The sequence below is a fragment of the Bufo bufo genome, chromosome 4 (genome assembly GCF_905171765.1).
Source record: "Bufo bufo chromosome 4, aBufBuf1.1, whole genome shotgun sequence".
NCBI classification, from domain to species: Eukaryota; Metazoa; Chordata; class Amphibia; order Anura; family Bufonidae; genus Bufo; species Bufo bufo.
The window spans coordinates 358,252,041-358,267,657 of record NC_053392.1 but is presented as its reverse complement, the minus strand read 5'-3'; the positions used below and the strand labels follow the sequence as shown (position 1 = coordinate 358,267,657).

Sequence of the window (15,617 nt, the reverse complement as noted above, 5' to 3'; positions counted from 1 at the left end):
ATGTTTTGTCAGAAGATGATACCAAGGAAGGATTTTGAGAATCCGGTGGATAACAAAAAATATCAAATAAAGGAATACATAAATTGCAAATCTACAGCGGTCATCTATGCCATTCAAAGCAGCTGCCCTAAACTATATATAGGTAAAACTATACAAGAACTTAGAAGACATTTTAGCTGTATCAAAACCGATTCTGACACAACCCTTTCCAGACACGTACAAACTATACATAATGGCAATAGCCAGAGCCTCAAATTTTGGGCGATTCAGAAAATGATATTAGGCCCCAGAATGGGCAATTTAGATAGAAAATTAAAACAGAATGAAGCAAGATGGATTTACCATCTAAAAAGTTTAGTTCCACATGGACTAAATTAAGGTTTCACGTATGCATCTTTTCCCTGACAACTGAGGCCCAAATAGACTGATTCATTTTCATATAAGATAATAATTTTATAAACCTTTTAGAATGTGATTACTTGTAGCACATGTAACTAAGAGACAACCATTGGTCCTTTGGACCATTTGTAAATATTGATCGTTAAAGTGTCTCAACATTAGTGATGAGCGGCAGAGTTTTTTCCATCTGAAGTCATGATTCCTCCCTGCTTAAGTTACTTAAGCAGGGAGGAATCAGGACTTCAGATGGAAAAAAAGACTAATATTTAAAAAACGAATATATTCGATATAGTGCTATATATTTGTCTTTTGAATATTCGTAATATTCTAAAACAAGAATATATAGCAATATAGCGATTTTTCAAAAAACAAACAAATATAGAACAATTTAGCTAATATAGTGCTATAATGTTTTTTTCAATAGTTGTAATTTTTTTCCAATCTGAGCTTCAGATGAGAAAAAAATTACAACTATTAGACAAAGAAGATTATAGCACTATATTAGCTAAATTGCCTGGGGGTTAGAATATACCATCAGATCTGAGTTTTTTACGATCTCATTGATTCTCATTACGAAAATTCTCATTACAAAAATTTGCATTACGAAAATTCGCAATCAACACTACTGCTAAAGTCAAAGATATTGCAGCCTTCTCATTGGCCCACAAGCTAGAAGCAGGAAGGAATCATGTGTACTGATTAAAAAAAAATCTTGAATATTCAAAATTACGAATATATATCACTATATTCTAAATATTCGCAAATTCTCGAATATTCGTCATCAACACTACTCAACATGTGTGAATGGGTGAGTTTTGGCAATTGATATTAAGCAGCTCCATTTTAACGCTATAGAACTGGTGAAGACTGTTGTCCCCCACTATCTCTATACGTTCCTTTGACTTTGAATGGGCAACCAGCACTCCATTTATTTAGGGATATGGGACCCCGTTCTGCTTTAGTAGAGGTGTCGTGGTTTGATTCCCACTGAGCTAGCGGTACCTATCCAGTGGATGAGTCATAATTGATTATAACCAAATTTAAGATAATATATATGTGCTCAACAAATATGGATTCTATGGAAGAACCTATATACGCCTGTCAACTTTTGAGTAGACAGACAGATAAATAGACAGAAGCTAAGCTGAGAAGCTATTTCTTGGCATTTGTATTCCCTCTCTATTTCCACATCATAAACATGTACAGAGACTTGGTTTACACAAGCTCTCGGAAAGAAAGTACATATTTGTTAAAGCAAAAATTAAGGGCAGCATTTTTCTTCTTAAGGATGGCAGCACAGAGACATTTTCGCACATGAAATATTTATAATGCACTGGAGAAATGGAGCGTCAGCAAGAGTAGGAATCATTCAGTTACCATAGTTACACTCTAAGGTCCACAGTCTCTCCGGAGTGTCTCGTCGTCATGTAAGATAGCCAGTGTGCGCTGAACATGCCCGAATATAACAAAGAAGAAAGGCCTAGAAGCTAAGTTACCCTTTAACTCTTCATCTCACCATAAATCAGAAGTATAATCTTAAGGCTCACAAATAAAGCAAATAAATGTATAGATATTAGATGAATGATGTTTGGGTTGCTTTTAGAATTTATGCACAGCGTGAGTCTCCATGTTTGGCGGAGGTTTGTTCACAATGCAGCTATAAATAAGCCTGGATCAAATACTATACCACTCAAATTCTTCACTCTGTCAGTATATAATGCAAATATAGGTGCATCATTAAATGGTTTCTGTCACCAGATCTAACCCTATTAAGCTAGCTGACATAAGCGATGTGCTAAACCTAACTAGCCTATTCCTACTTTTATCTATGCCCCCGTTACGCCAGAAATCTAACTTTTATAATATGCTAATTAGCCTCTAGGAGCAGGAGGGAGGGTGTTGTTCCTGCTCCTAGACATTCCGTTCTCCCACCTTTGTCGCCTCCCTCCAAGTCCTGATTGACAGGGCCAGGCAGCGCTCGCATCTGTCTGCCAGCCCTGTGCTCTGGTGAAATCTCACGCCGTTGAGCATTCGGCACAGGCGCGGTGAGGGAAAGACGCTCGCAGGCTGCCAGCTTCTCACAGCGCCTATGCCGAATACTGAACGGCGTGAGATTTCACCAGAGCACAGGGCTCGCAGACGGATGCGAGCGCAGCCTGGCCCTGTCAATCAGGACTTGGAGGGAGGCGACAAAGGTGGGAGAACGGAGCCTCTAGGAGCAGGAACAACGCCCCTTCCTGCTCCTAGAGGCTAATTAGCATATTATACAAGTTAGATTTATGGCGTAACGGGGGCATAGATAAAAGTAGGGATAGGCTAGTTAGGTTTAGCTGACATTAGCTAATGTCAGCTAGCTTAATAGGGTTAAATCTGGTGACAGAATCCCTTTAAGAGATATGCAAGCAGACACCATTCATGGAAGTGATACATTATTTCATGACCTTGTAATGTTTCCAAAGACCTATGATGAAGAATCATTTTCATACACTGCTTGACAAATGGCATATGGCCCATTATCAGGCACAATTTATCTATATGGTGCATGTTAAAGGGGTTGTCAGAGGGGAATCATTCATTAGAAGCTATATAAAATAATTTGTGATAACAGCATACAAATCCACATTTCCTAAAGTGATTGTCAGGGGGGGGCATCAGGGAGTTTACTGCTTAGAAAGGGCTTAAAATGGGAAGCAGAGATCTTATAATCCAATCTTACTGTTTCCCCGCTAGTCTTCTTTCTGGTCTACTGTCAAAATTCAGTGTAGGGACCCAGCAAGCATAGGAATAGGAGGAGTGGGGAACAGAGATGGTGAGATTTTTTTTTTTATCCCACTTAGAGCCCATTCATAGGAATTAACCCTGGCCAGACAAACCCTTAACAAAATGCAGCTTTATATGCTCTTATAAATTTTTATACATTGTTGCTAAAAAAGATGACAATTCTCAGTGGTTGATACCTTTTAACGGCTAAGGCTACTTTTACATCTGTGCTCTCCCTTCCCACTATTGATATCTGTCATAGGTTCTCAAAAGCGGGGGGAAATGCTTCCATTTCGTCCCCATTCATTGTCAATGGGTACAAAACTGAACTGAATGAAACGGAACGCACCAGAATGCATTCCGTTCCGCTTGGTTGCATCCCTATCACGTACAGAATAACGCTGCAAGCAGCATTTTTCTGTCCGCGATGTGGTGTGGTGTGGAGCAAGACGGATCGGTCCTGACACCCAATGTAAGTCAATGGAGATGGATACGTTTTCTCTTACACAATAGAAAATGGATCTGTCGCCCCATTGACTTTCAATGGTGTTCATGAGAGATCAATCATGGCTATTTTAAAGGTTGTATTATTGTGACGGAAGCGTTTTTGCTGATCCATGATAGATCCAGCAAAAAAGCTGGTGTGAAAGTAACCTTACTTAAAAGTTGATGACACAATTGCAAGCTTTCAAAACTATTTAGGTCTCTTCTTCAGAAAAGTTTAAAAAGATGGGTGAGGAAGAGACCTAAGTAGTCTTGAAAGCTTGAAATTGTGTCATCATCTTTCCAGTTAGTCATTAAAAGGTATCAACCACTGATGAATCTCATTTTTGTAATCTATTTACTGGCTAACACGGTCTAAATATATTTTTTTGTTCATTGTTGCTTCAGTTTTGGCTATGTTCAATGGCAAGCATTCCATTTTAAAGCCTACCTTTGCAAACTTAATGTCTCCTCCAATCTCAATACAGACAGCACATGACTTACAGTATTTTTGCAATTTTTTCCTTTTTTATCTTGAATACTTTACCACATATTTCATCATTTCTTCCTGAATGGGCAAGGTCTGAAACATGAATAGGAGATTTCCTGTTTGGCATTCAATTTGATGGTTGGTCATCAAATATAATGACTGTCAAGTTAATATATATATATATATATATATATATATATATATACACAACAGCCATAGTCAAGAAAGTAATGTGGGTGAAATCCCTCCGGGCTGTAGGTTGAGTATATGTATGTGTATATATATATATATATATACAGTACAGACCAAAAGTTTGGACACACCTTCTCATTCAAAGAGTTTTCTTTATTTTCATGACAATAAAGGCATCAAAACTATGAATTAACACATGTGGAATTATATACATAACAAACAAGTGTGAAACAACTGAAAATATGTCATATTCTAGGTTCTTCAAAGTAGCCAACTTTTGCTTTGATTACTGCTTTGCACACTCTTGGCATTCTCTTGATGAGCTTCAAGAGGTAGTTCCCTGAAATGGTCTTCCAACAGTCTTGAAGGAGTTCCCAGAGATGCTTAGCACTTGTTGCCCCTTTTGCCTTCACTCTGCGGACCAGCTCACCCCAAACCATCTCGATTGGGTTCAGGTCCGGTGACTGTGGAGGCCAGGTCATCTGGCGCAGCACCCCATCACTCTCCTTCATGGTCAAATAGCCCTTAGTTTAAAAGTTTTGGCTGACTGACTGACCTTCATTTCTTAAAGTAATGATGGCCACTCGTTTTTCTTTACTTAGCTGCTTTTTTCTTGCCATAATACAAATTCTAACAGTCGATTCAGTAGGACTATCAGCTGTGTATCCACCTGACTTCTCCTCAACGCCACTGATGGTCCCAACCCCATTTATAAGGCAAGAAATCCCACTTGTTAAACCTGACAGGGCACACCTGTGAAGTGAAAACCATTTCAGGAGACTACCTCTTGAAGCTCATCAAGAGAATGCCAAGAGTGTGCAAAGCAGTAATCAAAGCAAAAGGTGGCTACTTTGAAGAACCTAGAATATGACATATTTTCAGTTGTTTCACACTTGTTTGTTATGTATATAATTCCACATGTGTTAATTCATAGTTTTGATGCCTTCAGTGTGAATCTACAATTTTCATAGTCATGAAAATAAAGAAAACTCTTTGAATGAGAAGGTGTGTCCAAACTTTTGGTCTGTACTGTATATATATAGTGTTACAGGTTTGAAATGGTTTTAAAGGATCATAGTACTTCTGGAAAACTTTTGGTATGTTATAGCAACATATGAGAAGTTTTGATCAGTGGGGTCCTGAGACCCCCGCTGATTGCTAGAATGAGGAGAGAGAAGCATTGCATATCACGCTTTCTTTCTCCTCATTGCAAAAGATGGAAGCAAGATGGACTCAGTAGAAAGATTTGTGGGCCCGTCTTACGTTCATCTCCTGTGGCAAGGAGAGAGAGCATGCTATGTAAGGGCTTCTCTCTCCTTCTAGCTTTCGAGCAGAACTTTTGATATGTTGCTATGAGACATCAAATGTTTTCTCAAAGCACAGTGAAGCTTTTAAGCCTCATGCAAACTGAAAAGCCATGAGCAAAGAACGCGAACAACAGCACAAGGTGTCCCTGTGGCACTTCATATGATATGCCACTATTAGGCACTTCATATGCCACTATCTCATATCTCTGTAAGGTACTGTACTGTCCTCTAGAACCAATAGCATAGATGCATGGCATGCATTGAAGCACAGGGTCCATATGATTCTGTGATAGACAGCCTCTTGTTATATCAAATATGAGGCACATAGAGCTACAGTACGGCCTACAGCAGCATATGGGTGCAGTGTTAAGAAACTGTACCACACCATGATAAGATTTTGTGTTTCAGGTCTTTCACTTATGTTCATGTATATACTTACATAATAATTTATTTATGGACTTTTCAGCCACTAATGTAGTGCTGTGTGTTGCAAAAAGGAAATCTGAAACCATATTCACTTATACCATTAAAAACAACTAATTCATCTGCATACAAGCCAGTCTTATGAAAGTACCATATAATAACAAATACTGATATGCAAGCTATAGTAATACTTTGATATTATGCTGGATCAGAAGTAGCCTTTTGAAATACCGATAATAAATTAAGAAATAGGTCAAACTACCCCAGCTAATAGAGGTATCCATATCATAAGCCTGTAACTTTAACGGGAAGTCACCAGTACTTGCTAACCTAGTGCTTTTAAAATAAATAGGACAACACATTAAAAATATACACAATCACTGTTTTAGGATACATTAAAATTAGAACAAATTATATGGAAAAAATTGTGTGGGAAATGTGTAGAAATTGATCGAACTGGTGACTTCAGTCTCTTCAGTTGGCGGAAATTATGCTCGAAAACATAGAAAAATCACAAGATACAATAGCTATCAATGACAAAAAGAATGCCTCCTACACAAATGACTAAAAAAGTGAGCAATGGCAACATCTCCTCCATCCTGTGTTATACAATAATCATCATCAAAGCCGTGAAAAACTGTTTGGACACCGACCAAAACCACAGTAAAAAAAAACACGAGTGTAACTTTAGAGGGTGACTGTAGGTCTGTGAACACACCAACCCGTAGTAATCAATGTACAACACTGAAGACATATCTACTATCAGCGATGAATTACCGTAGTTCCGTTTCTTAGAAGCACTGCTTGACAAATTCATCGGAGAGTCCAAAAATAGTTCTACTTGCACTGGTTACACACTCCAGTTTCTGGTTGGAGGAAATAATACTAATAATGTAAAAAAAAAAAAGATATATATCTAAGAAAAGCAAATCTATCATCGCAAATCTTAATAACAAAGCAGTTTGGCACATCATGAGCTTGGTTCTCTTGTTTTGTAAAGCCAACATGCTTTGCTGCATCTTCCTAGGACTTCTCCAACAAGCAGCAAACGACTTGCCCAGATATAAGTAAAGCAATTATATACGGAAATGTCTTTATGCAATATTCAGAATAAAAGCAGTAAGGTGGCTGCTATATGGCTTTATATAAAAGGATGGAACCTAATATAATAATATACGTTGTCTTTTGTATTTTTTCCATGACACAACTTTGATTTGGATGGGTGAAATATCATTTTTCACAGAAGTGTTCAAATGAGCGCATATAAATCTACAGAGAGATACTTTGGATTCTATGTACAAACCACACGTTGGCACTTACATAATAAAAGCATTAATCGGTGGCGTCCTTAACACTTGGACAGTAGAGAAAACCTGTTTTTTTTATAATATTACATTATGCAACATTAACATATCTGATACATTTCCAGTTGGTACATTCCTGTAGAGCGTTTAGTTGTTGTTGAAAATGATCCCTCCTCTTCCATATCATGAGCACTGCAGATTTCCCACTAATCAAGAGATAGTAAGGGCTGCTGCGTGTTATCGTCTTCGTTTTTGTCATTGTGTTTCAACACCCCAGGATCCACTACTGATTGAGATCTGCAAACCAACATAAAAATAAGGACTGTTTTTCAGATTCACAGCACAATGTTCCCAACAGCCCTGAGGATAATGTCTTGACATTCAATAATGTCTATAATTTGCGATGGAAAACATTTCAGATTCGATACATATTCATGCACTGGAAATAGCAGAGCAAAACCACACAGCACTGTATTTCTTAGCTGTTCCTTATTCATATGCATGTTGCTAGGCAAAAATGAGATACTGTGTTCTGAGAATTCAAACCTCCCTACTGCATCCTTCGAGAAAAACTATATTTAGGCCTGCTAATAAATACAGATTATAAATTCTGAATAAAATGTATTCAGTTTATTTATACTCAGTTGAACATATAGTTTGATACTTTCATACACTGATGTCTCTATTATTTTTTCTATGTCTCCTTATTTCCAGCATATCACATGCTTTATCTTCATCATTGCTATGAACAAAATGTACAGCATACAGGGATTTCCTATTTCTTTTGGGTTTTCATCTGGTGTGCAATCTGAATTTTCTCATAGAATAAATTTAAGACTTATTACAATAATACAAAATGCATCAAAGGAAAATTTATTTCATTTAGGAGCCAATGTTATTCCCCCCAGTATACCAGGTGCAAGTCTGAGGAATCCATATTTACCTCACAGAAGTCAATGGAGTATAAAAAATATATATTCTTAAAGGGGTTTAACTGCTCACGACCTGTTTCCCCTGCCGACAATATAACTGATAAATGGATGAATGCTGAAGACTTCTACCGACCACTGAAACCCCTACCAATTATGTGAACAGGAACCTACGAGGTCCCTTCTACGAGCATGCTTGTTAAATATTAGCAAGCGTGGACCCACTGTGTCAACTAACTGGTTTGGCTTTGGGCATTATTCTGGCACTCTCACGGTATTCACCCTTTAACCCCTGTACAGGGATCTGGCCTTTGTCACAGGGGAGCAACCAGACTGCTATCTCCTAGGATAGTCCCAATACAGTTGGCAGCTGACCTACTGAGGTCAGGGATACTGGTGAAAGCATCAAAAGCTCTAGGCACAGAAAACACACAACTGCAAGTATATTCTGAACAATCACTTATACAGATAATGGGGTTTTAGGCAGAACATGATTGTCGGAAACTTGGCTAGAAGGCTGGGATGCAGGGAAACCATACCGCAAACTCAGAAATAGTCTGGACAGTCACAATACTGGAACTGCATATTATGGCAACACAGAACAGGAGACACTAGAAGAGCTTGTGGGCAGGGTAGTAGTGGATGCAGGAACAAGGCTGGCAGGAACCAAGACTGTAGCACAGACAGGGAGACAGACTAGAGGAACTTAAGCACAGACTTGAAGCACTAGATCTTCCAAACACCTTTGATGGTCACAGGGAACCTTAAAGCTCAGGTACCCTCTGCATGGAGAGGGTGCCTTAAATATTCAGGGACCTTCAGTCATTGGCTGGGGGAAGGTTTAGTGAGCATGCAGACTGGCATTTTAAAAGGCCACAGGTGAGGGTGTGCATGCCTTAAGGGAACAGAGACTGGAGCAATGGAGGCATCAGCTTGCAGAGAACTCCAGGCAGAATGGTGAGCAGCATAGCAGTGGTGGGCACTGACCACTGACATAACACTGTTAAGTACAGAGCTAGGATATCTCTGGTAAGTCCTAGAGAAGTGAATGGAGTGCTGGTCACACATATGCACTACCGCTCAATTCATACAAGGCCCTTGGGGTCCCCTAATCATTTGATTGTGGAGGTCCCTGTAGTTGGCCCCCTTTAATACAAGAGTGTTGAATCCAATTGGATCTGTAAGGGGGAGTTCATACTTGTGTTTAGCTTTCCAATGTAGCTAGGGATGAGCAGTGGACTTCGATCTGAATTTCAGGATAAATTTGATTAGCCGCATAGCTGAATTTCCTCGTGCTTCGCGGTAACAAATCATTTAACCTGAAATAGTGTAAAAAGAACAAAAAAAGTAATACCCACCTGCTTCATTTGCTCATGACAGGCTTCCCACTGCCATCTTACTTGAAGATCTCGGACAAAATCCTGTGCGGGGTGATGTATGACGTAATCACAATGGCTGGCGTGATGACATCATCTTGAGCCGTGGGAGATTTCAAGCCAGACCTTCAAGCAAGGTGGCTGTGGGTGACCCATCGCAAGCAAATGGATCAGGTAAGTATTTAATTTTTTTATTTATAGAGTAGAGAAGCAATTTATCACAAAGCGGAATTTTTTGTTAAATTCGGTGAAGCAGCCGAATAAATTTTTTTAATACTTCCCTTATCTCTAATTGTAGCATTCCGTTATAAGATGCCTAAAACGGAAAAAAAACGGAATTGCAATAACAGAAAGCCAAATGTAACAGTTTAAATGCATTCTGTTTACATTCGTCCTAATAGAGATTAATAAAGTATAAAAACAAAAGCAGCATTCCGTTTGCTTTCCTTTATATTGAACAGAAAAAAGTTTATTTTTTGTTTTATTTGGAGAAAAAGTAAAACTTAAACAAAATTTATTAAAATGAGTTTTGTTTGAACGGGAGAGACTATGGCTACAGTTTTGGTTGTTGTGGACATTTTGGTGTTTTTTAAATGTTTTCTTTCATTTGTATTTAATTATATTTTCACTTATTTTTGCAACTAAGCGGTCATATTTTTGCACCCTTTCAACTGTAAATAGGGCATCCAGGGGATGGGCATAGCGGCTTCCTCTGTTCACTGCATAGTCTCCTCCTCCGCCCTGGCTAGGCACCGTAATCCAGTGCCATACATGTACAGTACAGACCAAAAGTTTGGACACACCTTCTCATTCATGACTATGAAAATTGTAGATTCACACTGAAGGCATCAAAACTATGAATTAACACATGTGGAATTATATACATAACAAACAAGTGTGAAACAACTGAAAATATGTCATATTCTAGGTTCTTCAAAGTAGCCACCTTTTGCTTTGATTACTGCTTTGCACACTCTTGGCATTCTCTTGATGAGCTTCAAGAGGTAGTCCCCTGAAATGGTTTTCACTTCACAGGTGTGCCCTGTCAGGTTTAACAAGTGGGATTTCTTGCCTTATAAATGGGGTTGGGACCATCAGTGGCGTTGAGGAGAAGTCAGGTGGATACACAGCTGATAGTCCTACTGAATAGACTGTTAGAATTTGTATTATGGCAAGAAAAAAGCAGCTAAGTAAAGAAAAATGAGTGGCCATCATTACTTTAAGAAATGAAGGTCAGTCAGTCAGCCGAAACTTTTAAAGTAAGGGCTATTTGACCATGAAGGAGAGTGATGGGGTGCTGCGCCAGATGACCTGGCCTCCACAGTCACCGGACCTGAACCCAATCGAGATGGTTTGGGGTGAGCTGGACCGCAGAGTGAAGGCAAAAGGGCCAACAAGTGCTAAGCATCTCTGGGAACTCCTTCAAGACTGTTGGAAGACCATTTCAGGGGATTACCTCTTGAAACTCATCAAGAGAATGCCAAGAGTATGCAAAGCAGTAATCAAAGCAAAAGGTGGCTACTTTGAAGAACCTAGAATATGACATATTTTCAGTTGTTTCACAATTGTTTGTTATGTATATAATTCCACATGTGTTAATTCATAGTTTTGATGCCTTTATAGTCATGAAAATAAAGAAAACTCTTTGAATGAGAAGGTGTGTCCAAACTTTTGGTCTGTACTGTATGTCACTTTGGATTAAAGCCCAGCATCATGTGCTGTATATGTTCAGCGCTTGGTCGTTATCAAGTTAATACACAATAAATATGCATAGTTGGTAGAACACTCCTAATGCATAACTGCAAAAATATCCCAGCACATTTAAGCTTCACTCCTTGGACTGCCTGTGTAGTGCCCTGGAGCATGGAGTACTTTCACATTTGGACATTTCTGGACATTTGTCTATTCACCCTATGCAAAGTTATAAACTTCTTACTTTATTTCACTTGAAAAGGTTAACTTATACTGTTTATCACTGTACTGTTACTGCATTTTATATGTTGCAATATATATCCTGTTCATTATCACTGTATTTGCAAGGCTCTGTGGAAAAGGTTAATGAACACTGAGACTGTTAGGACTTTTAATGAGAAGCTGGTAATTTTCCACAGCTGCCATAGAGTTTAAAGAAGACCATGTTTTGGAGGGAAAAACAGACATTGTTTACCACCAAACCCAGACAGCCTGACCTTGTGACTGTCTGGTTTAGCTGTTGTTATGTCTGGAAACTTGTTTTTGTCTGTAAAAACTGCAGTGTCATTGCCATTGAGTAAGTGTTACAATGTATCTGTCTGTCCTGAGCTTCTCCACTCCACCCCTCCCGCTAGAAGGTTCTAGTCTAGCTAAAACTGTATATAAGGAGAACATTCATAGCCCCTATTGTGCTGCAGTTAGGGGCCAGTGCTTGGAGGAGAAGGCTTATGCCAGCCTGCATGAGTGACCAGAAGAAGATGCTGAGTGGGAACGCTGAGCCATAGACCATGGGTCACCAGCCCTCTGACCAAGGAGCCACCTGGACTACTGAGCTACAGACCGTGGGCCCCTGACCAGGATGCCAGCCTTCTAAGAGAAAGAGGGAAAGCTAGCTTAGGCCTTTCCTCAATTTCCTCAGTATCAAACCCTTCTTCTGCCAGGGAGGAGGCTGGAGAAGGCAGCCCAATACCTCGCCTGTGTTGTTTTGTACCTGAATCTCTACAGTAAAGAAGCACCCTGGTTACTGCAGACCCTGACTCTCTGGACTTATTTCCCATTGGCATGCACCACACCTTACCATCCCTTCCAGAGAGCAGCAACAAGTGGTGACACTCAACGGTGTCCGGGGAACCCAGTGTAGCTTTGGTGCCACCCCAAACCCGGCCATTGCATCTCAATCTTGGGAACACCTGCTCCTGACCACACCAGAAAACTCCCCAAAACTGCCATTTGTAAATGTGCACAAATCTTGCCCCCTTCCCTGTTCCTTTCCCAGGACTATTGACAACTATGCTATTGCATTTTTTTACTTCAATTTAGCTAATCTTTCTTGATAAAACATTCTTGATCATTCTTAACTGTAATTTTGCTGCCAATAAATTCTAAGACATTTTCAACAGTACCACCACTGACAAAGAGTAAGTGCAATTTACCTTTTCATGGTTTTAGGAGACAAATCCTTTTCCATATCTACTTTTGTTGGCATACTATATGAGTCTACATTGTACTCATTTTCATCATCATATTCATGGTCCAAGAGTGTTCTCGCCCACGTTCCCATGTCATACGGTGGTAACATTCCTCCAAACTCAGAAGGCAAAATCTCTGGGTGGATCAGCTGATGCAAGCTATTGAGGTTATTACCATGTAAAAATATCTATCAAAGAAAACATGCGAACATAAAACTCATTATTTCCACATAGCTGTTTAATTCTGCAAAGAATGAGTGTAAGCTTGTGCAAAAATTACAGCATTTCATTTACTTCTAAAGAATTTCCTTTTAGAATTCATTTACATAGAATATTTAATATTAACAATTCTTTCAGAAATATTTATTTTTGAAGCATTAAAAATGAGTGCTCTCAAAACTCATTATCAGACCCTACAGCAAGTAACTATCAGGTTGGTGTTTTCCAACAAATTTTTACTCAAGTGAAATGTTTACTGGAAATAATATATTTCATGAGAAATAATTCTAAGTCAGAATTTTGGGTATTTTTGGCTACAGGTAACCTGAATAAAAAAAACAAGAAAAAAAAAACTAAATATATTACAAATGAGAAGAATGCAAGATTTGAAAAATATCCGAAATTTCACGAGACAATTATGGTAAATGCATTTCTAAGAATTGTCAGTTTGATCGTGATAAAAACATTGAAAAGATTCACAGTGTCAGGAAAAAACATGTCGAGAGTGAAGCATGAAGCCTCTAGAAAATCTTAGGCCATATATACTACCATTTTACAGGATGGTAATCTTGCCAAGTTTTCAGCATGACTGAAATATGAACCCTAATGAATAAGAATCAAGGTAGAAACAACAGGAACAGACTAAGAAAGCCCTTAAAGGGGTTCTCCAGGAATATTGAATATTTGCCAAGTGCCCGCAGCCTGACTCTCTAAACAGAAGATTACTTGCCTGCTCCCTGCTGCTCTGGTCTTCCACGCCCCCTCTGCTGTGTCCATATTCTGGTCACTGGACTGTTTACGTCCAGTGCTGCATGGGCATGGTCAAATGCTCTGCTGCAGCCAATCACTAGCTTCAGCAGTGGTGAAGCCACAAACAGTCACTGCTAAAGCCAGTCACTGGCTGCAGCAGAGCATGTGACCATACCCATGTAGTGCCAGAAGAAAACAAGTCACAGACTGGAACATGGACACAGTGGAGGCAGCATTGCCAGTAAGTGTGAATCTTCTGTTTAGAGAGACAGGCTGCTGGCAAAATTCATTGTTCCCAGATAACCCCTTTAAGACTTATTTTCAAAGGGTTCTGGAAGCTGAGAGGAGAATGACTCCTGAAGGACCACACAAGTCTATTGGTGACTGAATCACTAATAGACACAGGGCACAAGTTAAGGTCAGATGCCAGTTACATGAGAGGATGGGGTATCTCTATTATCTTTTAACTTGATCTTTCTTGTGACAAGGAAACCTCTGGAACATGGCTTCCCAGTCTCTTTCAAGTGAGAATTAACCAGCCAGTACATGGTGACACCAGGACCTTACCAGCAGTGGAGAAGCTTTTTCACTCAGTTTCTGAAGAGTGAGAATTTTTTATGGATACTTCAGAGACCTCAAAAGCTGAAATACTGGTAAACTAAAAAGTAAAGGTGAATGATTTTCATTGGGCATACATAATTCATAGGTGTATCTATTTATATTGCTGAAAGAGGTGAGGGTATTAGTTTTAAAATTGGATATCTCATCCAAGCAGTTGTGCCAGCTAGGGGCTTTAATAATTTGCACATCTTTCATGAAAGCAAATAGCTCTCTATCCCTAGCAAACTAGCCAGAGACAGAACTGTGAGAAATGTATTAGTGCAGAGAGGATTGCCAGACTGCCTGTTACTAGGACAGCAGCAGGGCAGGTGCCCTTCTCAACCCCTTGTTAAGGGACACTTCTGAGGTAGCTTGGCTGATTATCTCATAGGTTCCTCAACCAGGGAAAGTTTTAAAAGAGGACATTACACATGTGGGGTTGATGTTTTTCTTACTGCTGTGGCCAGATCATGGTACCATGGCAAGGTAGAGTACAGACTGTGGATTGTGTGCTGCCCATCAAAGGACAGGAGAAGTTTAAGCATTTTTTGGCTCTCCTAGGGCATTGAAAACATACTTCATGATAGATACATCTGGAAGGCTGACTGGAATTTGCGAGTCGTATTCTTGGCTTGGCTCTTGATTTGGGGAGCTGTGTCCAAATTGTTGGAGTGTACAAGGCTACTGTGTGCTATTTTAGGTTGTCTGGCTGTCTTACTAGGGGGTTTGTGTTGGTGCTTGAGAATGTTTCATGGAGTATATCCCAAGTAACAAATAGCTTACTTGATAAGTCATTAGTCCCTGATCCCTGTGTGCTTTCAGATAATCACTCTTTTACAAACCAATTTTCACGGAAACACAGTGAATGTAACAATAAAGCACAACTTAGGGTACTTTCACACTTGCGTTTTTCTTTTCCGGCATAGAGTTCCGTCCTAGGGGCTCTATACTGGAAAATAACTGATCAGTTTTATCCCCATGCACTCCGTTCAGGATGCATCAGGATGTCTTCAGTTCAGTCTTTTTGACTGTTCAGGACGAAGATAATACCGCAGCATGCTGCGATTTTATCTCCGGCCCAAAAAACGGAACACTTGCCTGAATGCCGGATCCAGCATTTTTTACATAGGAATGTATTAGTGCCGGCATTCAAAATACCGCAATGCCAGATCCGTCCTTTCGGTCTGCACATGCTCAGACCGGTAAAAATTAGAAAAAAATATA

General features: G+C 39.5%; 1 protein-coding gene across 1 annotated transcript in view; it reads right to left on the bottom strand.

The window, feature by feature from the left end:
- Window positions 1-7,564: 7,564 nt before the first annotated feature.
- CLVS2 (clavesin 2) overlaps window positions 7,565-15,617 on the bottom strand; it is a 55,135-nt gene continuing 47,082 nt past the window's right edge. The window contains exons 4-5 of the mRNA XM_040426945.1: window positions 12,789-13,012; window positions 7,565-7,655 (exon numbers count right to left, since the gene is read on the bottom strand). Coding sequence (XP_040282879.1) covers window positions 7,565-7,655; window positions 12,789-13,012 — 315 coding nt within the window. The remainder of the gene's footprint in view (window positions 7,656-12,788; window positions 13,013-15,617) is intronic.